The sequence below is a fragment of the Miscanthus floridulus genome, chromosome 11 (assembly GCF_019320115.1).
Source record: "Miscanthus floridulus cultivar M001 chromosome 11, ASM1932011v1, whole genome shotgun sequence".
NCBI lineage: Eukaryota > Viridiplantae > Streptophyta > Magnoliopsida > Poales > Poaceae > Miscanthus > Miscanthus floridulus.
The window spans coordinates 66,812,819-66,835,448 of NC_089590.1; the positions used below are offsets into that span (position 1 = coordinate 66,812,819).

A 22,630-nucleotide genomic window follows, 5' to 3' on the forward strand; every position below is an offset into this window, starting at 1 on the left:
CGGCACGGGCTGTCTCGACCTGTGCATGCAGTAGGCGCGGGCACTCCGTTTCACAAACTTTCCAACAAATTTTGGATCATTAAAATCGAAGTGCATAGCTAAAAGATATGACTGGAATAATGAAACATCAACACATGCGCACCTTACGATAATCCAGGGACTTCAACAGATTTGATGCGGTATTTTTGCAAATTCTTATAGACCACCTGCCTCTTTTCAGGCCTCTAGAGCGATCTTGGAGCATGGAGCTGTGTTTTGAATTTTGATAGACTTCTAACTGACTGAATGCGTGACACGGGCCACGCCGCCGTAGCTCGTAGCTGGGCGTGGGCGATCACTATCAGACTTTGTTCTGTATCCCTTTCTTTCCAGTGCAGTCTGTTACCTCAAAGACAAAGCGCAGTGGTCAGTGCACCATTTGAGCATCCAATTCGTTCGTGAGCTTTGGCGTGTGTATTTTATTGGGAGACTGTCGCTCCGCTGCAGCAGAGGGAGCTGTAGCTAGAGGTTTAGTTCGAGCAGCACCACACCAAATGGCGAGCAAGCTGGTGGACCTCCGGTCGGACACGGTCACCAAGCCCTCCGAGGCCATGCGGGCCGCCATGGCCGCCGCCGACGTCGACGACGACGTCCTGGGCGCTGACCCGACCGCGCAGCGCTTCGAGGCGGAGATGGCCTCGATCATGGGCAAGGAGGCCGCGCTCTTCGTGCCGTCGGGCACTATGGGCAACCTCATCTCCGTCCTCGTGCACTGCGACGTCAGGGGCAGCGAGGCCATCCTTGGCGACAACTCGCACATCCACGTCTACGAGAACGGCGGCATCTCCACCATCGGCGGCGTGCACCCCAGGACCGTCAAGAACAACCCCGACGGCACCATGGATATTGACAAGATCGTTGCCGCCATCAGGCATCCTGATCTTCATTACCCGACGACCAGGCTGATCTGCTTGGAGAACACACATGGGAAGTGAGTTCCACACCTGTTCCCAATCTTGTTCCTATTTGGATGTTTCATCCCCATCTCTCTCAGTCTCTCACACCCGAGATTTTCTCATCCGTCCTATTCACCCTCCTCTCAAACCGCGGTGAGAGATCCGCTTTCTCTCGCTGGAGTGGGGAGGATGATGTTAAGAACTGTAGATCTTACTAGGATAGATCCGAGGGGTCTCGCTGTTGAACAGTATCACGATACCTAGAACATCTACTAGAGCACGTAGAACGAGAGAAAGAGAAGAAAGAAGAAGGTGTTGAACCTGACACCACAGATGGGAGGGTTCAGTGGACGTCATGGAGTCGATGTCTGCGCTAGGGCAGCGACGGTCGGTGAAGACGGCTTCGGAGATGCGCGGTGGCGATCGACGGTGAAGACAGTGTCGATGGAGCGAGCGGTGCGGGTGGTGGCTTCCCGTCACTGGTTGCGCCCCTCTCTGATCGGATTAGAGTTTAGGTGTCGGTGGGGAGCTCGGCTCAGGTCAACCTCGTGATAAGAGCCGCCGACCCTCACATCTTTTTATAGCGCAGTGTGACAGGGGTCCTTCAGCCATGGTGGGCTGGGCGCCCCCGATCAGGACGCGAATTAAAGACCTAGTTGGGCCATTGGGTCCGGTTAAGATTAGAGATCGATCTAACATGAGACACTCCCGACTCCCGAGTAGAATATATAACCTTTTCTCATCTGATTAATTCGAATGTTTCTATCTGTTTCTGCAGTTGTGGTGGAAAATGTTTATCAGTAGAATACACTTACATGGTTGGTGAAATTAAGAGCCATGGCTTGAAGCTTCATATTGATGGAGCTCGCATCTTTAACGCGTCTGTGGTGAGTAGTGTTGTACATGCATGTGATGTACTGTAGTTTTACATCTGCTTCTGAAACTATCTGCAGCAGAGTTTCTGTCTTCGGAGATGAAAAATTCAGAGGGCTGACATCTGAAACTCTGAATGGTGAACCATATGTCTAAATACGGAGCATACACTTAGAAATTGTAAACAATTGTGCAGAGTGTCCTAGCCTTGCTCTGGTCGCCACAGTGGGTGGCACTAGGCCCACGGTGTCACCCGCCATGGTCAGCAGTTACCTCTTTGAGCGGTTTGGCTTGACGGTGGACGACGCGGCGGTCAGCCGGCATGATCCGGAGGATTTTGTGGTGCGCTTCGGACGTCGCGAAGACAGGGACCGGGTTCTTGCCGCCCCGGCGATGAGAGCTCTACTTCCTCTGGTCTGGCGCCCGTGGAGGAGAACCTCGATGGCCAGCGGAGGTTCATTCAGGTACACTATGCTGGTTGGGATGACACGTGTGCCCCTACACGTGCGGAGTGCCGAAACGGCGCAGACCATCCTCGGCCCGTCGTGCGCGGAGGTCGACGTCGTGCGGCCGAGGGGGGTGCCGGCCGACGACGACCGTGAGTTCTTCGTTTCGGCCTGGTGCCTGCACCCTCAGTTCATCCCGGACGAGAAGATCATCTTCGTTCCGGAACCGCGCGTTCCTAATCCCGTGGAAGGCGCGCTTGAGGAGCTGCCCGGCTTGCGCTACTTGGTGTGGATCAGGCTGGTCGCTTTCCAGGACTAGAACCAGCCATCGCCGTCCCTGGCCGTTGCTGATCCGGGTCTCGGTGATGATGATGACGGCTCGCCGGATAGCAACATCAACAGGTATCACCCAGGCTTGGATGATGGCCCGCCACGAAGGTCCCCTACAGATTTCGGCGATCCATCTGATGACGATGACGGCTCCGGCGACAGTAACTGCAATCGTTTTCACCCGGGCTTGGACTGCTGCCGTGGCGGTACGCCGTCGGGGTACGGCCGAGTCGTCTTCCCCGGTGTGGTCGGCCCATCCGAGCCCCTGGTCGGTGGGCCCGCGGGAGTCTATCTGAGGTCGTTGGTGGTGGGCTCGGTACCCTGCCCGCTGTGGGGTGGCTGCCTCATGGGTGCTGGGCCCAGGAGCTATGGACGTGGCGCGACTCGGGTGGGCTCACGCCGTGGGATCCTGGACGTCCCATCGGGGTGTGACACTGCCCCAGCTGTCAACGCCGAAAGCTGCGAGACAGCCTTTTCAGACTGGTGCCAGCCGCTCGCTGTACAGCACTTCGTCGCCCCGACGACTGAGGATGGGTTGGGGGCCCTTCCACTCCGTGTGGACCCGATGGAGTTGGAGGCGGAGTTGGGGACCCCTTACTAGGCGAACCGGCATTGGCTCGACATGCGCTCTCCTGATCTGGACCCGCACCGCTCGGCCCAGGGGAGCGGCCCACATGCCTTGAAAACCTGCATCGATGCTAGTCTAGGCCTGAGGGGGGAAAGGGTCCTTCTGAGGCCCATCCGGGACTTTGGGCCAGTGTTCTGCAGTTCGGCTACCGAGACGGAAGGAGCGGACCCGACGATTCGGGAGCTCATGGAACTAGAGCTCGGCAGTCTAGGGTCACCGGTCGCCACAACAACGGCTGCAGCGCTAGGAACGTCCAACGTCACCACGCGGGCGGACGCTACGCAAGGAACGACCGCTGTGGCGCGACAGGGCGAAATTGTGGCTAGGGTCTGCATCCCCATTGACTCGCCCGTCATCCCCGGTGTGTGTGTGTGTGTGGGGTGGGGGCGGGCGAGGCTGCGGAAGTCACGAACGCCGGCAACCGTGTTGTCTATCAGGAGGAGCAGTCGTCTTGCGGCCAACGCCACGCTGCAAGCGCAGTCCGTCCTAATGCACAAGCTTGGACTAGCGGACAATCTCCTGCCGGCGGATTTGGAGGCCTTCGAGAAATATTTGGCGACCTTCGCAGACCCCCTGACACCGTCGAAGCAGGAGGCACTGCAGATGCTTTTCGCACCTGATTTTGATCCCGTGGCCATGAATCTCAACTTGTTCGAGTTGGAGGGGGATGCGCTGTAGTGGAGCCTGGGACCTTTCTCAGTCGCGCCCTTTGTTTCTCAATGGTATCATACAACTGCTTTGTTTGGAATGTGCGCGGGTTGCCGTGCCCGTCGCAATGTCGTTAGGGACCTAGTGACCCAGGAGCGCGCTACTCTGGACAAAGTTCTCTGTCATTTGTAACTCACTGGCTTATGAAATACTGGGATCTATGTTCGACTATGACTATCTACCATCTGCTAATGTAGCCGGGGGTGTCTTATTTGGCGAGCACCGAGAACAATGGGTGGTTTCCCAGGTGGATAAACGTCGCTTCTTCTTTATTGTCTAAGGTGGCCAAGACAGCAACACCGCAGGACCGCTGGTGGCTAACTATGGTCTATGGGCCACAAGCTGACCAGGAAAAGGTCGAGTTCCTAGACGAACTGCGTCAATTCAGGACGACGGCTGATGGTCCATGGTTGCTATGTGGGGATTTCAACATGATTTATAGAGCAGAGGATAAGAGCAATGATCGCCTTGACCGTTGTTGTATGCGTCGTTTCCGGGCATTCATCGACGCCGCCGAGCTGGAGGAGCTCCGCCTGGTCGGCAGGCGGTTCACCTGGTCCAGTGAGCGAGACCAGCTGACTCTAGAACAGCTGGACCGTGTCTTCGCCACTATAGGCTGGTTGCAAGCACACCCGAATCATGTCCTCCGGTCGCTTTCCACGGACTGCTCCGATCACTGTCCACTGCTGCTGATGGCAAACGTGGTGCCTTGGGCAAAAAAAGAGGTTTCGGTTTGAACCCCACCGGATCAAATTTCTGGGTTTCATGGAGGTTGTGGAGTCGGCCTGGTCAGCAACTCTGTTGCATGCTGACCCGTTTCGTGTACTGGATTACAAACTCAGAAATGTGGCACGGACGCTGAAGAGCTGGAGTGATAAGAAGATCGGCAGTGTGCGGATGCAGTTAGCCTTGGCCCGGGAGGTGATCGTATGTCTGGATGTGGCTCAGGAATCCAGGTCACTTTCTTTGCAGGAGTCGCAACTTCGTAAGTCGCTGAAAGTCCGCGTGCTCGGTTTGGCATCCATGTTGCGTACAATTGCCAGACAGCGCTCGAGATTGCTGTTTCTGGCGGAGGGTGATGCAAACACCAAGTTCTTTCACCTCATGGCTTGCCACAGATAACGCAGAAACTTTATACGGTCTCTCCACGTTCATGGCAATGAGATTGTCAGTGACGAAGGAATGGCTGATGCTCTGTACCAATACTATGACCAAGTCCTGGGCACCATCTTTGTTTGCTCCTGGAGATTCGACCTTGGGATTATTGGGCTGCCATCGGTGGACCTATCCAGCCTGGAGGTGTACTTCACTAAAGCTAAAATTTTGGCAGTGATCTGAAATGCCGAATGACAAGTCGCTAGAGCCAGATGGCTTCACATGCCTCTTCTACAAGACGGCCTGGCCCATAATCAAGGTGGACATTCTGAACGCCTTCAACGTGTTCTGGGCTCGCGACACTAGAAGCTTTAACTTGCTTAACAATGCTTACATGATCCTGCTAAGAAAGAAAGATTAGCTAGAGGAGATCAAGGACTACTGCCCTATCAGTCTCATTCACAGTTTTGGCAAACTGATCACAAAATGCCTAGCAGCAATGATGGCACGGGTGCTGGATAGTTTGGTTTGGCCAAACCAGACGGCCTTCATCAGAGGTCGCTGCATACATGACAACTTCCAGTTTGTGCACCTGTCCTGTAAGGCGATTCATGAAAAACGTGTTCCCTGTGTCCTTCTCAAGATTGATATAGCGAAGGCTTTTTGACTCAGTTGCATGGAACTTCTTGCTCGAGGTGCCAACATACTGTCAACTGCTAGCACAAAAATACTTCTTAATGGTAGGCCGGGGAGAAGAATATGCCATGCGAGGGGACTTCGCCAGGGTGATCCACTGTCACCGATGTTTTATGTGCTTGTCATGGAGGTTCTCAACCATCTTATCTGCTGGCTAGACGTCTAGGGTTTCCTGTCTCCCTTGGGGGTCGCTGCGCTGCCTTTTAGGGTCAGCTCATACGCATGTTTGTAACACCAAAAATGGATGATCTGCTCGTCCTAAAGGGGGCGGTGGAGCTCTTCGGCTTGGCGTCTGGTCTGTTCTCCAACTTGCATAAGAGTGTGGCTACTCCGATTGGCTGCTCGGAGCAGGAGTTAGAACTGGTGTGTGACACTTTATTATGCAAGATCGAGGCCTTCCCATGCCGCTACCTTGGTATTCCACTATCAATTTTCAAGCTTAGGAAGGGCGATGAGCAGAAGCCGGTAGACCCCGTCGCGCCCAGGATACCACAGTGGAAAGGAAGATCGCTGAACATGGCCGGGAGGACAACATTAGCCAGGGCTACGCTCTCGGCAATACCGATCCACATGTCGAAAGCGCTGTGTCTTTCGCAGTGGGCGATTGAGCAAATTGATAGGCGGCGACGCGCTTTCATTTGGTGTGGTGAGCAGATGGTCACTGCAGGCAAGTGCAAAGTGGCCTGGAAATCATGCTGCAAACCACATGAACTTGGAGGGCTGGGCGTCATTGATCTGCGGCGTGCTGGGGTTGCACTGAGGGTCCGATGGGAGTGGAAATGTCAGGTTGATCAAAGCCTGAATTGGTCCGGCTTGCATAGGAAAAAAAAGATGGTGACTGCAGTTTTCAAGGCAGCAACGGTGTCCATTGTTGGCTCCGGGGAATAAACTTTCTTCTAGATGGACAACTGGATTGATGGCACAAGCATTCAGTCAATGGCATCTGCGCTCCATCAGACAGTTGCAGCAAGGCGTCGGGGGGCGCTGGTATGTGATGCACTACCGGGTAATGCATGGGTGCGCCACATCACCGGAGCACATACGGTTCAGGTCATCAACGAGTTCATGCTTGTGTGGCAGCAAGTTCGGCACTTTCAGCCCTTGCAGGGAACACCTGATGTGTTTCGGTGGAGGCTCACACCGGATGGAGGCTACTCTTCGGCCTCGGCTTATGGAGCCATGTTCTTTGGAGCTTCAAGGACTCTTGGGGCGAGGGAGATTTTGAAGACCTCGGCGCCGCCAAGGGTTCATGCCTTCTTCTGGTTTGTAATGCACAGGAGATGCTGGACTGTGAAACGGCGATTTCACCATGGCTTGCAAGACTCCAGCAATTGCATCACCTGTGACCAACTGCCGGAGACTATGGATCATATCATCTTGGGTTGTGTTTACAGCAGAGAGGTCTGGGCCATTCTACTGGCCAAACTTCATCTCCTGGATGTTGTGCTCATCAATGAGGAGGATGTCATGGAATGGTGGCTGTGCAACAGAAAGCTCGTTGTCAAACCGGCGAGAAAGGGGTTCGATTCGCTCTTCTTCCTAGTTGGTTGGAGACTGTGGAAGGAGAGGAACTCGCGCACTTTTGATGGAGTTTCTACTGACGCGGCTGGTCTGGCTTGCTCGATCTTGGGCGAGGGCGAGGAGTGGTGTTTGGCAGGATACAAGCACCTCCTGTCCTTGCTAACACTGATGTAGTCTCTATGGGTCATTCCTTCCTGTCGCAAGCATAGTAGTATGTAAATCAAATTCGCTTGCTGCCCGTGGGCCGTTGTGCTTTGGTAATCGATGGATTACCATGGCGTTTATTTGTAATTTCGAGTAAACTATCTTCTCCTGCTTAATGAAAACCATGCCCGAGGCATGTTCGAGAAAAAAAGAGTGTTGTAGCCTCTTCTCAAGTATTAACACATCGTGGTCATTGTGCCAGGCACTTGGAGTTCCTGTAGATAGACTTGTCAAAACTGCTGATTCAGTTTCGGTATGTTTCAATTTGCTGGTTACTGTGTTCGATCTACAATCTGCATATGTTTGGCTGTAGTTAACATATGACTTTGTCGATTTATTTTCTCCGGAATTAGGTATGCCTATCAAAAGGATTAGGTGCATCCGTGGGATCAGTTATTGACCCCGTTCGGCTTACCCCATATTCGGCCTGTTCGGCTTCTTTTTTCAACCGGAACAATGTTTTTCTCTCACAACAATTCAGCCAGAACAGTATTTTTCAGCCAGTCTCAGCCAAAATTCAGCCAGCCGAAATTGTTGGTTCGAAGGCCTTCATTGACAAGGCCAGATCAATTAATTTGTAAGTTTAAACTGCAGAGATGCAACTTTATAGAAAAAATAACTGCAGAGATCAAGCAATAACAGATTAACAGTAATCTGAACAAAACTTCAGGCCAAAATTCTCCGAAAGACCCTAGGTGGTGGAATGAGACAGGTGGGAGTTCTTTGTGCTGCTGCTCATGTTGCCATTCGTGAAACTGTGGGAAAGCTCGCGGATGACCACAGAAAGGCTAAAGTTTTGGCAGGTTCTGTAGATTCATTTTGGAATCAAACTTTAATTTCATTTTGACAATCACAACTCACAATGTCTGAAAATCCACTTGCTTTCTCTCAAAAATCTAAATCACAATGACCACTATTACTCTCGTGTTAAAAAAGGAACATGATTCTTGTCAACATAAACATTAGTTCTGTTTGTGGAGTTTTAATATTGAAATTTGTATGTCTTGGTTTATTTTCTTAGAGGGACTGAAGAAAATTGAACAGCTTACAGTGGATTCAGCTTCGGTCGAGACAAATATGGTTAGCCTGCCTGCTATACATCCTCTTACTGATTTTCACTGTTAACTGGAATAAGGGTCTTATATGCACATATCAATTCTTTGTAAGGTATTCTTTGATACCATGGATCCAAGAATATCACCTGACAAACTGTGTGCAGTCTTGGAACAACACAATGTGCTTGCAATGCCAGCTAGTTCAAAAAGGTGAAGTTCTACTCTCTTACTGAGTAATTTTGAATTTAACATGTTGACTCTTCTAGTTGATCCTTTATTCCTAACATTGTTTTGGCTGTCTCTGCAACATTGTATTCAGTTTTCAGTAACAAGCTAGGCTGCATAGTACAAGAACTGCTATCCCTAGTCTGACTGAAACTCTATGTTGAACTCTGTGTCATGCAGTATTAGGTTTGTCATCCATTACCAAATTTCAGACAGTGATGTTCAGTATGCACTGCCATGTGTCGAGGTATGCAAAAGCATGGACCACTTTCCATCTTTCACTGTTAGCGTTTCATTTCGGTGACAATACGGTTTCATGTGTTTCAGAAAGCCGTTGAAGAACTACTGAAAGGAGGTACTGAATTCGAGCATCTGACAAACGGAACTACCAAAAACTCATATGGGCACTAGATCACTTCGATTCTGCCGACCTGATGCATCGACGATTGGTGCCCTGCTTGTTTGTAGGGAGTGACCAACGCTAGCTAGCTATTGTAGTCACGCCTTTCCCGAATAATTGTCGCTGTTCATCAGTCTTTGCTTGGATTTGCTTAGCTCTTCAAAGAACAGCTTGTAGTAGCAGAGTACTAGCAGGTACTCCTATATTGTTGTCTCTTTTGCATGAGCGGTGGTAGATGACACAAACACCTGTTGGTGCCTCCAGGCTCTAGTGCAGCAGCAGGTACCTGCAGTGTACCAGCAGATGCGTTGTGCTGAGAGATTCTCCCCTTGTTTCTGTAGCTCCTTCAGTTGTCTATGCACAAGCTGGCGCGACACCACGTCCACGTACGTACGCCACTTGTGTCGTTTATATGCTGCACACCGCTGTGCCCAACAGTGCTGCGCTCCTATCGACCCGTCCTGAGAGGAGCGTAACCCAGAGCCAACACAGGCCCTTGCATTGGTCAGATGTCCCGCGGATCGGACGAGAAGCGTGCGTAGACAAGTCAAGTCCCAAGACGAGATCCAGAGAGAGACGACGCCGATATCGCTGCCGATTGCCCTGACCCCTGGCCTGCCCGTGGTGGTTGTTGGGCTGCCGCTCCCCGATCGCACGGAAAACCACTCGGCTGCGCGCGCGCGCGCCCACGGTTTCCCGCCGTCACTGACTCCTCCTGCGTTGCTCGGCCCACCTAGCCTCGCTCATCATCCCGTACGAAAGTGCCTGCCTCGCTCGTCCCCACGTTTCACGGTTCGTCCCCGGAGAAAAAAATATATTAGAAAATAGAACCGAAAATAGTGTGTGGGAGAAGTTGAACACAAGACCAAAAGATTGAGATAATCATTCCTAACCACTCCACCATGTAGATATTTTGTTTTAGTTATAAAATATTTATACTTTTATTTGTAATCTATATTAGACCATTTAAATCTAAGAAAAAAAATTCAACTCTTACAAGATTATTGCTTATATAGACAGGAATATACCATATGACATCTATATGTAATAGATAAAACAATATAAAAAGATAGTAATAAAAAATAATAGATGAAATAAGGGGGAACACCTAAAAACATCACATAGATTACTACTTAAAATAATCCAAAATATACCATAAAACATTTCATATGTACTATTTAAATACTCAAAGATAATCGTAAAACATCTCATTTATATAATGTGAATATTCTAAAAACATCACATGTATACTATGTAAACCATCACAAGATTACATCATAAAACATCACATGTATACCATGTGAACATAAAAAAATACATCATAGAATATCACTTGTATATATACTATGCGAACACCACAAAATATATCATAGAACATCACATGTATACTACATGAACATCACAAAATATATCATAGAACATCATATATATACTACCTGAACATCACAGAATATATTATAGAACATTGTATGTATACTACATAAACATCACAAAATATATCATAGAACACCATATATATATATATATATATATATATATATATATATATATATATATATATATATATATATATATATATATAGGGAGAGGCTATTCAGTAGCCGGCTACAAAATAAGTTATTCTGTAGCCACCTCCATTTACTATAATTTTATATACTAATTTACCATAATGTCAATACATATTTACGATAGTTGGGTTACTATAACACATGGGGATATTTACCATAACGTTATATTAAACCACTTAGTAAGGAGTTACTATAATCTCGTAAATTAACATAGTAATTATCATAACTTAAAATGGCTACAGAATAAGTTATTCTGTAGCCAGCTACAGGATAGTAGTTCTATATATATATATATATATATATATATATATATATATATATATATATATATATATATATATATATATATATATATATATATATATATAACACCACAAAATATATCACAGAGCACCATATGAACATAATAATATCTACATAAAAAACAAAAAAAATATGAAAACAAAAATATAATTACAGTATAATAAAAGGAGAAAAATAAAATAGAATAAGAATGAACAGATCTGTAGAAACATAAAGGGAAGAGAAAAGAAAAACATGAAAATAAAAACAAAATAAAGAAAATAAAAAATTATAGTAAAAGAAAGAAAGATAAAAATATAAAAGATGAAAGAAGAATAAAGAACTAAGGAAAATAAAAAGAAGTACGGAAGAAGAATGAATTAGAGAAAAGAAAAGAAAAAATATAAAAAGACAAAAGACAAAAGATATAAAAAGGAAGTAGAAAAAATATATATATAAAAAGAAAGCAATCCTAAGGAACGAACACGAACGCATACTCTGTATGAGCACTGGCAAGTAAAGAAAAGTATCATTGTTAATGGGCCGGAGCAACACATAATAAAGGCCAGCAATGAAAATCTGTTAGGATGGAGGGCAACGGATATACGGGGCGTCGCTTCCGTCGTTCGCGCCGTTCGGCGGAGTCCCGCTGATTCCCGCGCGCTGTTCGGCGGAGGGATCGGACCCGATGATTCCCGCTGCGGCACGTGGGCGGGTGGTGGCTACCGCCGAGACATGGGCCTCACCCTCGCGCGCCGCCGAGGATCCTCCGGTTTGAGCACGATTGGATCGGTATCGGTTGCCCTTTTTGTGTTCCATGGATCTACGCGCACGCGCAGCCAGCCACACACCACTAGGAGACGGAGAAATCGTAGACCAACTGCAACACCACGAGCGAGCGGGCGGCGCCGGCGCGTTCGCGTTTTTGGTTTTTTGGCAGGCTGATCGTTCCGGTTCCGGCAGGGAGTGCAGCCAGCGAGTAATAAAGAGCCGAAGGGCTAGGAACCCGCACCAGCAGCGGTGCGTCCAACCGTCCATTTGTGTTCATTGGTGCGCGCGCTGAGCCGGCCGGAGCTAGTAGGAAGAGCAGGCGCTGGCCCCTGGCCCCTGGCCCTGCCCTGCCTCCGCGGGGTCGTCGTCTCGCTCGCCCCTGATCGCCGACACGGAGTACCGCGAGCCACTCGCGATGGTGACCCGCGCGGGGCCCCGGCGGCCCGGCCCCGACCGATCGAGTCAAATGCGTAGCGCCCCCGTCAAGCCTCGGTAGCCTGCTCCTGCTCCTGCTGCGTGCGCGGGTGAGCATCAGCCAGGTCGGGCCGGCTGCTGCTTGCAGGTGTGGCCACTGGCCACAGTGTGGACTGCCCGCCCGCCCACGCACACAGGTAAAAATCATCAACCGTCTTGAGGTCCTGCCTACTCGTCCGGCCGGTCTAGTCCCAGCATGTCACTTGGGGATGTCCAGCACAGCACGGGCAAAGTTCCCCATAACTTCCAGATTCCAGCCTCCATGCCCGGTAGTACTCGTTTGGTGCGGCTTCGGTGTCGAAGTCGAAGCCCTTTCAACTAAGTTGGGGTTTTTTTTTTGCTCCGCGTCCGTACCACAAAACGGCGTATTTAGCGCCAGAAGCCGTTCTCTTAAAGGACTCGTTTGATGTGGCTTCGGCCACTCTAATGTCAGAGCCGCACGCAAAGCAAGTGTTGGAACCGAGACAAACGGGCCCTAACCTGTTTCATGGCCACTTTTTATATTATACTAAATTTACGAGATTAAGTTAAAAGCTTAATTAAGTGTGATCACATGGTAGGATTTTGTAATGCGGAAAAAAGTATAACCACAACATGATGATGGATAAACACAATATATGAGCACTAAGACAAGTCTGCTCGGCTAGCATATGTCGTAGTGTCTAGGGATTTCAACATGCATATTACACACGGGTAGAGCCTCGACAACCCACAGCCGCGACGTAATCACATGTCGCCCACAACAGGTGAGATCTGGCACCCATGCTTGACCTAGGGTACTTGGTCCACTGGCGTCCGCCCCCATGTCTCTTCTTCATGCTCCTATAGGTGGGTGGCACGCTTCCTGTTGGTGCTAGGGGCTATTGGGCGGCATGGAGGCGTGCGACTGGGGGTGAGCGGGCATGGTCAGGTGGAGGCGTGCAGGCGGACGACAGGGACACTAGGCAGGTGGAGTAGCGGCTAAGTTTTGAGAAAAGAAATTGACCAGTGGAACCCTAGACTGAGTTTATATACTAGACTCAAGACCCCACCTATCAAATATACGGTGCGGTATGGGTAGAGCAGGCACCCATAAAGAGTTTTCTACGCCCATGATCCTAAACTCACTGGGCACAAATACTTGAACCCGAGGGTTTTTACCCACGGGTACGCGGGTAATTTGTACTCATTGCCAGTGTCTTATGGTGATGACAATAGGCGAAGAAATCAATTGAACACATGCTTTGATGAGGTGGTTTTACAACAAAGTCGACTGGGAATCGGAGGAGGCAGACATTTGGAAGAAAACATATCATGCATGTAGTGAAATCTCAAAAATCCAAATGATGAGACAGGACGCTTTTATAATCTAATGATGAGACGGGACGCTTTTATAATCTAGGGATGCAAGAGGGTTTGTCTGCGAGTCCGCAGGGTTACTTAATTTTTGTGGGTTCTCACAAGACCCGCAAAAAATAAGTCTTTTTTGGGCTCACCAACACACCCCTGCTTGCATGCATCCCAATGTAATCTTGCTGGTCTAGTTATTAGATTAAAACATGAAGGGATCAACGATTAGCTTACCCTACAATTGGTGATCTCTTTGAACATCTTAGTTAAGAGTAAAATTGTTGTATCATCACAAAAAAGAGGGGTAAGATTATTGAAACACACGAATGAGCATGTACGTATTGTAGTAGCTTAGGCCCCGTTTGGATGACAGAAATATTTCGGATTCTCAAGTGAATCACCAGAATCGCTGCCAAACACCCAAATAGGTGACAGAAACGTTGCAGATTCTCATAGAAACGTTTCTCGTTTTTGTACTAGGAATGAGAATCACCCAAATAGGTGTTTCGCAGTGATTCTAGTTCATTTTAAGAAGAATCTGGATCAATAGCCAAGCACTTCACCGATTCTTACTAAGTGATTCCTATTTCAATAGAGAAACGTTTCTAGAGAGAATCTAGATCTGAAATATTTTTAGGAGAATCTAAATCCTACCAAACGGGCCCTTAATTTGACCTAGCATGATACCCGTGATACAATAAATTAAAGTAATGTTATCTTACTAGTGCTTCGGTGTGATCGATTCGTCAGAGATTATTATTGTAGTAGGGGTCTTGCTTAACCCGGACGCGTATGTGTGCCCTAGATTCCACAAGTGCCTTCTAGACCGACGTGCATCATATATATTTTGTCACACACAAACCCCACTAGCTTGATGCAGCACATTATATATTGCACCGGGCTGGGTTTTAGTGATTCCGTTGGTGCAGGCAGAATCTATATAAGGTGATGGGATTCTTTTATTTTATTTTATTTTCAGTCATCAATAAGGTGATGAGATTCTCTCTAGCTAGTAGTGGGGAGTTGAAGCCCACTCCCATGCGCGTGTCCAATGGCTAGCTACATGGCTAGGTGGCTGAGTCTGACGTGGATGAGGAAAAAAAGATGAGAGAGTGTGTGTTTGCTGGAGACGAGCAAATAGCTAGCTAGCTATATATATTTTGCATTGATCAAGGAAAATAGAAAGTCTGTGAGAGAAGAAGATTAAGGAGTATATAGGAGAGAAAATATGTGATTTTTTTTTTTTGTCTTTCCCATGCTCCACCTCAGTTGGCTATGTGGCTGGTCCTATATATTGTGGACACCCATATTACCATGTAATTTGAATTCTCTTATGCCTTTAATTTGTTGACCAACATAGCGTAACAATCTCTTTGTCATTTCATGTCACAACCAGTGCTCTATCATAAGGCTACTCCTAATAGCTAAACTATAACTACATATTTAGGACACATTTTTGGTGTGGCGCTCCTCCGCGTGTGCTCCACGGTCTAGGAGCCGCAGACACATTTTTGGTGTGGCGCTCCTCCGCGAAGCCAGTTTTTTCGGCTCCACCTTCGTATGCAAAAAGATTTGCATCCCAACTCGCTATGGATTAGGTGTTTGCGGCTCCATCTTAATTCAACACTCATCGGTTACACTCTTGCCATTATGGATTAGGTGTTTTGCAGTATTTTTTTTAACCCTTGAACGTAAAGTTCTCAGCGTGTCACCCTGGACTAATTAGTGCTCTTTTTATCACCATTCAAGGATCAATCTTCATTCCTTCTCTTCCGCCCCCCCCCCCCCCCCCCCCCCCCCCCCCCCCCCCCCCCCCTCCTATTTGTGCCTTAATTAACAAAACGTGTGTTATGCTGTGTCTATTCCCTGATTATGTTTACACCTTGCTACTTGCGAGTCTCTGTATCTCACATGCAATTGCATCTGCTAACAGTTTTATGCATGAATGCAGATTTGCTCGCTATTACGTGTGAGAAACATAAATCTATACACAAGACACATCAACGACATATCGCACACCTTGAATTAACGTAAAATAGCGGAGATGAAAACAAGTATCTGTGTGTAACCCAAGTTTCAGTTTATAAAACTGCAATAACGTAACTAATGAAATTAAAAATATTGAGTTTGTTTCAAACATGCATATGTAGCTGAAAATATCTATCAGTTACTAAATAATACAGACTTCTAATTATGCACCAACGCCAAGATTTGCATCGCATTTCTGTTGACTGAATTAAGCAATTTAAGAGATAAAAGGCATTGGCATATTTAATTGTATTATGCAGAATGCTATATACAAAATGTCCTCCGGTATATATATGCAATGCTGAATTTGGACCTTAAGCAGTGAAGTATTTAATGAGTTCAGAGACATGGAACTGCATATTAATAGTTCCAGGTCCTAGATACAAGTTTAAAAAACAATAAAAAAAATCAATACGAGTATATATCAACATAATTGTTGCTTAATGATAAGTACTATAATATTTGTTCCAGTGCTGACCAACCATCTTATTCACCGTTTGACAAAATTGCTTATGATAAATTCAAGAAATCACCCAATTTGTATAATAATCCCTTCAATTAATAAAACCCCAAGTCTTGTTTGACGATACCAACATGAAAGCTAAGGGTCTCCAACATAACTAAATTTAACCATATTGATCCCAACATGATATGTTATAAATAATAAATTAAAGTCGTGATAGATGTAAATAAAATATGTTTCAAGATAGAATCAAAATGTTCATGATGTTATCCATGAGCAAAATTTTAAAAGTTTTGCCACATGTATTCCAGTCATGGTATAAACTCCTTATAACGTATCATGCATATTTAGAAAATTAGTTCGACAATGAGAGCACAATACTGTACGCATTTTGTCGGATATCTATACCCGGGTATCCGAGCCAAAGGATTAAAAGCGTCACGTCACCTCATCCGATAGTTAAAGACGCAACTACGGCCTCGTCCGACTCCGAGGACGAAGTTTCTGCCTCGTCCGACCCCCAGGGGCCGGGCCCGCCTTGTCCGACGCCGAGAACGAGGTTTCCGCATCATTCGACCCCCTAGGGCCGGGACACGCCTCGTCCAGTTCCACAAGGAGGACCCCGCCTCGTCCGACCCCCATGGGTCGGATTCCGTCTCGCCCGGCTTCCAGGGAGAGATTTACGCCTCGCCGATCCATGGGGATCGGATCTGCTACCGGACCAAAGCAGTGGTCCTAGGGTAGGGCTCGAACCTCTTCAACCACTACAGCATGGAAGCGCACGCCCGGGAGCACGTCTCGGACGTGTCTTGATGCGATTGGCAGTCGCATCGGGCCATGCTGGGAAACTCACGTCGCCCATCGCGTCAACAGGCCAGCACTGTGCTGCCAACTCCCTGCCTGACCACCGTCCAACGTCAGTCAACCGACGTCCATTGACTGACACTGTACCGCTAGCCCCCCGCATGGCTTCTGTCAGAGGACCCTCTGACCATTTTGTCCGCTCGAATGGGACAGAAGACAAGAATAGCGCATGCCGCCCGCACATAAGCTGCAGCAGCCAACAGGACCTTGGTATGACGTCGCTGCCACCACGATCTACAGAGTCAGTGGGACCCACACGAAGAGGAGAACGGCGCACCTCCGAGAGCCTTATTTCTCTTTCCTTTTTTCCTCTTCCCTTCGACTGTAACCCCTGCTTTCCCTTGGCCTATAAAAGGGAAAGCAGAGCGTCCCACTAGAGAGAGGGTGATTCATCGAACAAACATACCGCATCACACCCGAGACTTGGGAGCTACCTCCCTCTCACACCAGTTTGTAACCCCCTACTGCAAACTCATTGCTAGTAATACGAGCAGCTCAAAACTGGACGTAGGGACATTTGGCCCGAACCATTATAATCCTTGTGTCATCTTAGCACACCATCCGGGTCAGACGCGCAATATACAAATTCACTAGTCGGTGCTTACTTGAAACACCGATAGTTGGCGCGCCAGGTAGGGGCCTTTTGCGCGTTTCGACATCACCCCTCTCGTGAATGTTTTGTGACGGGTACCCCTGAGGGGCATGTCGAGAGCATCCGCGAGGAGGCTACCCCGACCAACAACCTCGATGACGAGGTTGAGGGGGATGTAGGAGCCCCACCTTGCCTGCGGGTGGAGCAGCTGAAAGCCTGACACCTGGAGCTTGATGAAGCGTGACTCCAGCTCGAGCAGGAATGCGCGAAGCTCGATCGCGAGATCGAGCGCCACGAAGACAGAGACCGAGCACGTGCCATGGCCTGTGACATGAACCAAAGGATCATCGAGGACGATCAAGCACTCCCGCACTTCACCCGGGCAAGCTAGAACATCGCTGCTGCGGTAGCCTTGCTTAGGGGGCTTCCAGAGCCCGTGATGCTCGAGGATCGATAGGCCCACCGCGAGGTTCATACGCTGCTCGAGCGTGCAGCTATGCAGCAGGTTGAGAGCTCGCTATCTCGGCGATGGGAGTTCGATGCCAGCCAACGCTCGCCCTCCATGTGGCCCGACAGCGATGCATCAGTCCACCAAGCGCCGCACAGCGGCAGGCCACACATCATGATTCCGATGCAGGAGCGCCTCAGCCACAAGCGTGACGCGCACGACACCGTCGACGCCCGCCAATGTACCTACAACGATGCGAGGCAGGGGGCCAGCCACGGTTACCACCCTCGATGGGGCGGACGATATGACCGTGAGGAGGCTCGAAGTCATAGCCCCGAGCCGACAGGGCCTTAGGCTTTTGGTCGACATATCCTCAAGGTGGCACTCCCACCCCGATACCGCCCACCGACTAACGTCCCAAAATACTCTAGGGAAACAAACCCCGGCTCATGGCTCGAGGACTACCGGCTCATAGGCCGGGCCAGCAATGCGGTCGATGACGACTTCGTCATCCGCAATCTCCCCCTGTTCCTGGCTAATTCGGCGCGAACGTGGCTAGAGCACCTTCCGCCCAACTGCGTTTAGGGTTGGGCAGACCTGAAACAAATCTTTGTAGGAAACTTCCAGGGCACTTATGCACGCCCTGGGAACCCTGGGACTTGAAGAACTACCGACAGAAATCGGGTGAGACTCTCCACGAGTACATTCAACGCTTCTTCCGACAGTGCAACGAGCTTCCCAAAGTCGCTGATGCCGACGTCATCAGAGCCTTCCTATCAGGGACCACCTATGAGTCCCTAGTCCACAAGTTAGGATGTAAGGGCCCACGGACTACCAAGGAACTCCTCGACATCATGACCAGACACGCTTTCGGAGAGGAGGCGATTGGAGCAATTTTTTATCACTCCGGAGGCAAGGCAAAGCAGGATGAGGACGCCAATGAAGGCCCCTCCGACCACTCCAATAAGAGGAAGAACCAGAAAGGGCGTGGGAGGGCTCGCTCGTGGCCACCGCCGAGCAAAAAGCCGGTCGAGCGACGGCTGAGGGCACCCTCTATCACTTCAACAAGCTGCTCAAGGGGCCATGCCCAAACCACGCTTTTCCCATCAAGCACATGTACAAGGATTGCTCCCTCATGAACCGTTTCTTCACCGATGGCTCCAAGAAATGGGAGCAGAAGAAGAAGCCTGAGGCGGAAGCTGACAACACCGGAGAGAAGGACGGTGGCTTTCTGTCGCTAGATGGATGCCTCATGATCTTCAGTGGGCCAGAGGCATACGTCTCCAAGCCCCGACAGAAGGTCGCACATCGAGAGGTCTATGAAGCCGAGCCAGCCATGCCCATTTTCCTCAAATGGTCAGGGTCTCCCATAACCTTTGACCGATCCGACCACCTGGACAGCGTCACACACCCAAGCAGGTACCTGCTCGTGGTCGACCCTATCATCGGCACGAAGAGGCTCACCAAGGTACTGATGCACGGGGGCAGCGGCCTCAACATCATGTACACTGAGACTCTTGATGCCATGGGCGTCGATCGATCACGCATCCGGCCGACCAGGGCACCTTTCCATGGCATTGTGCCGGAAAACCAGGCCATACCAATCGAACAGATAGACCTGCCCGTCACCTTCGGGAATCCATCCAACTATAGGACAGAGACCCTCACCTTCGAGATAGTCAGGTTCCACCCGGTCTACCATGCTATTTTGGGGCGACCATGTTACGCGAAGTTCATGGCCGTCCCCAACTACACCTACCTCAAGCTCAAGATGTCGGGCCCGCGTGGGGTCATCACCGTCGACACTTCCTTCTAGAGGGCCAATGAGTGCGAGGTCGAGAGCTACGAGCTCGCTTCAGCAACCCTAGCTTCCGAGGAGCTCGCAGCCATTGGGAAGGACATCGCCAATGGAGCGCCTGACGCGAAGCGGGCGACTGAATCCTTTGAGCCTACGGAGAACATCAAGGAGGTCCTCGTCGACCCCGACAACTCCGCTGACAAGACGGTGCGCATCGGCACCGCCCTCTCCCCCAAGTAGGAAGGCGCGCTTGTCGACTTCCCTCGGAATTCCCAGCATATCTTCACGTGGAAACCCTCAGATATGCTGGGAATTCCGAGGGAAGTCACCGAGCATGCCTTGAAGATCAGGCCAGGCTCTAGATCGGTCAAACAACGCCTTCACCGCTTCAACGAGGAGAAGCGGAGGCTCATCGGCGAAGAAATTTCTAAGCTCTTAGCGGCCGATTTTATCAAGGAAGTATACCACCTGGAGTGGTTATCCAATCCCGTTCTTGTAAAAAAGAAAAGTGGGAAATGAAGAATATGTGTCGACTACACGTGCCTCAATAAGGCGTGTCCAAAGGATTTGTTTCCTTTGCCGTGCATAGATCAGGTAGTTGACTCGACCTTAGGGTGTGAAACCCTATGCTTCCTTGATGCATACTCCGGGTATCATCAGATCGCGATGAAAGAGTCCGACCAGCTTGTGACCTCTTTCATCACCCTGTTTGGGTCGTTCTGCTACGTTATGATGCCGTTCGGACTCAAGAACGCTGGGGCTACGTACCAGTGCTGCATGACCAAATGCTTTGTAGACCTCATCAGGTGGACCATTGAGGCTTACGTGGACGACATCGTAGTCAAGTCCAAGTATACCGACTAGCTCATGGCCGACCTAGAGCAGACCTTCGGGAAGCTCTGGGAGAACGGCATCAAGCTCAACCCCAAAAAATGCGTCTTTGGTGTCCTAAGGAGTATGCTGCTTGGATTCATCGTCTTCGAGCGTGGCATCAAAGCCAACTCGGTAAAAATCTCAGTCATCACGAAGATGGGCTCGATTCCGAACCTAAAGGGAGTTTAGAAGATTATCGATTGCCTCGCAACGCTTAGTCGCTTTATTTCGTGCCTCGGCGAGTGGGGGCTCCCTCTTTATCGGCTCCTAAAGAAAACCGACCGGTTCGCATGGACGCTTGAGGCTCAGGAGGCGCTTGACAAACTCAAAGTGCTCCTGACGAAGGCCCCGATTATGGTCCCGCCGGCTGATGGAGAGCCGCTCCTACTCTACGTTGCAGCTATGACTCAGGTGGTCAGTGCCACCTTGGTTGTAGAACGGGGAGAAGAGGGACACGCCTTCAAGGTATAGCACCCCATGTACTTCGTTAGCGAAGTCTTGTCCAACTCCAAGACATGCTACCCCTAGATCTAGAAGCTCCTTTACGCCATCCTGATCACCAAGAGGAAGCAGCGCCACTACTTCGACTCACACCAGGTGACCGTCGTGTCATCCTTCCCCCTCGATGAGGTTATCCAGAATGGGGAGGCTGTGGGGAGAATCATGAAATGGGCATTCAAGCTGATGGATCAGGGCATCATGTACGCCCCATGAACGGCCATCAAGTCTCAGGTACTGGCTGACTTTGTGGCTGAAAGGACCGAGACCCAGATGCCATCGGCAGTCGTCGATCAGGAGTACTAGACAATGTACTTCGATGGATCACTGATGAAGAAGGGTGCCAGCATTGGGCTGGTTTTCATTTCCCCCCTCGGGGTGCACGTGAGGTACGCAATTCGCATCCACTTCCTGGTTTCAAATAATGTGGCTGAGTACAAGGCACTTGTCAATGGCTTGCGCATCGTCATTGAGTTGGGCATCCGACGACTTGACGTCCGAGGTGACTCGTAACTGGTCATCGACCAAGTCATGAAGGAGTCAAGCTATCACAATGCCAAGATGGTTGCGTATTGTCATGAAGTCTGGCAGTTGGAGGACAAGTTCGACGGCCTCGAACTCAACCATGTCCTGAGGTGGCTCAATGAAGCAGCTGACACGTTAGCGAAGATGGCATCGATACGAGAGCCAGTCCCCACCGACATCTTTGCTAGCGACCTGTACAAGCCCTCAGTCCGATACGAGGAACCCGAACAGGCTAGCCATGAGCCGCTAGTTCTAGGCTCGAGGGCTGACCGACCCTTAATCCCATTCGACCCAGGGGTCATGGAACTCGTCGAAGACCCAGTGATGGAGCCTAACCCTCTGACCGACTGGAGAACACCTTATCTCGATTGCCTCCTCCAAGAGGTGCTCCTTGTTGATAAGACGGAGGCCCGACTGCTCGCGCATCGCGCAAGTCCTTCATCGTCATCGAAGGGGAGCTCTACAAGCGCAGCCTCACCGGGATCCTACAGCGCTGCATCCCCACCGAGTAGGGGAAGGACCTGCTAGAAGACATCCATGGAGGGGTCTGCGGACATCACGCCACACCAAGAACCTTGGTTGGAAACGCATTCTAGCAAGGTTTCTACTAGCCAATCATGGTGGCCGACGCCGAGCAGGCCGTATGCACCTACAAAGGATGCCAGTACTACGCTCGGCAAACTCACCTGCCAGCTCAAGCGCTCTAGATGATCCCTATCAGGTGGTCATTCGTGGTCTAGGGTCTCGACCTGGTAGGGTCCCTCAAGTGGGTGCCCGGGGGCTTCACACACTTACTTGTCGCCGTGGACAAGTTCATGAAGTGGATAGAGGATCGGTCGATCACCGTGATCAAATTCGAGTAGGCTGTGTTGTTCTTCACGGACATCATCCACCGATTCAGAGTCCCAAACTCTATCATAACCGATAATGGCACACAGTTTACGAGGAAGAAATTCCTTCGGTTCTATGATGACCATCACATCCACGTTGATTGGGCTGCC

At 49.7% G+C, this 22,630-nt stretch overlaps 1 protein-coding gene across 1 annotated transcript; it reads left to right on the top strand.

The window, feature by feature from the left end:
* The first annotated feature begins 513 nt into the window (after positions 1-513).
* On the top strand, positions 514-9,340 carry LOC136493732 (probable low-specificity L-threonine aldolase 2). The gene is made up of 10 exons (XM_066489865.1): positions 514-970; positions 1,714-1,822; positions 7,639-7,689; positions 7,790-7,840; positions 7,958-7,996; positions 8,107-8,239; positions 8,458-8,516; positions 8,604-8,701; positions 8,897-8,963; positions 9,044-9,340. The coding sequence occupies exons 1-10, from the start codon at positions 534-536 to the stop codon at positions 9,125-9,127; spliced, it is 1,128 nt and encodes a 375-aa protein (XP_066345962.1). The 5' UTR covers positions 514-533; the 3' UTR covers positions 9,128-9,340.
* The last annotated feature ends 13,290 nt before the right edge of the window (positions 9,341-22,630 follow it).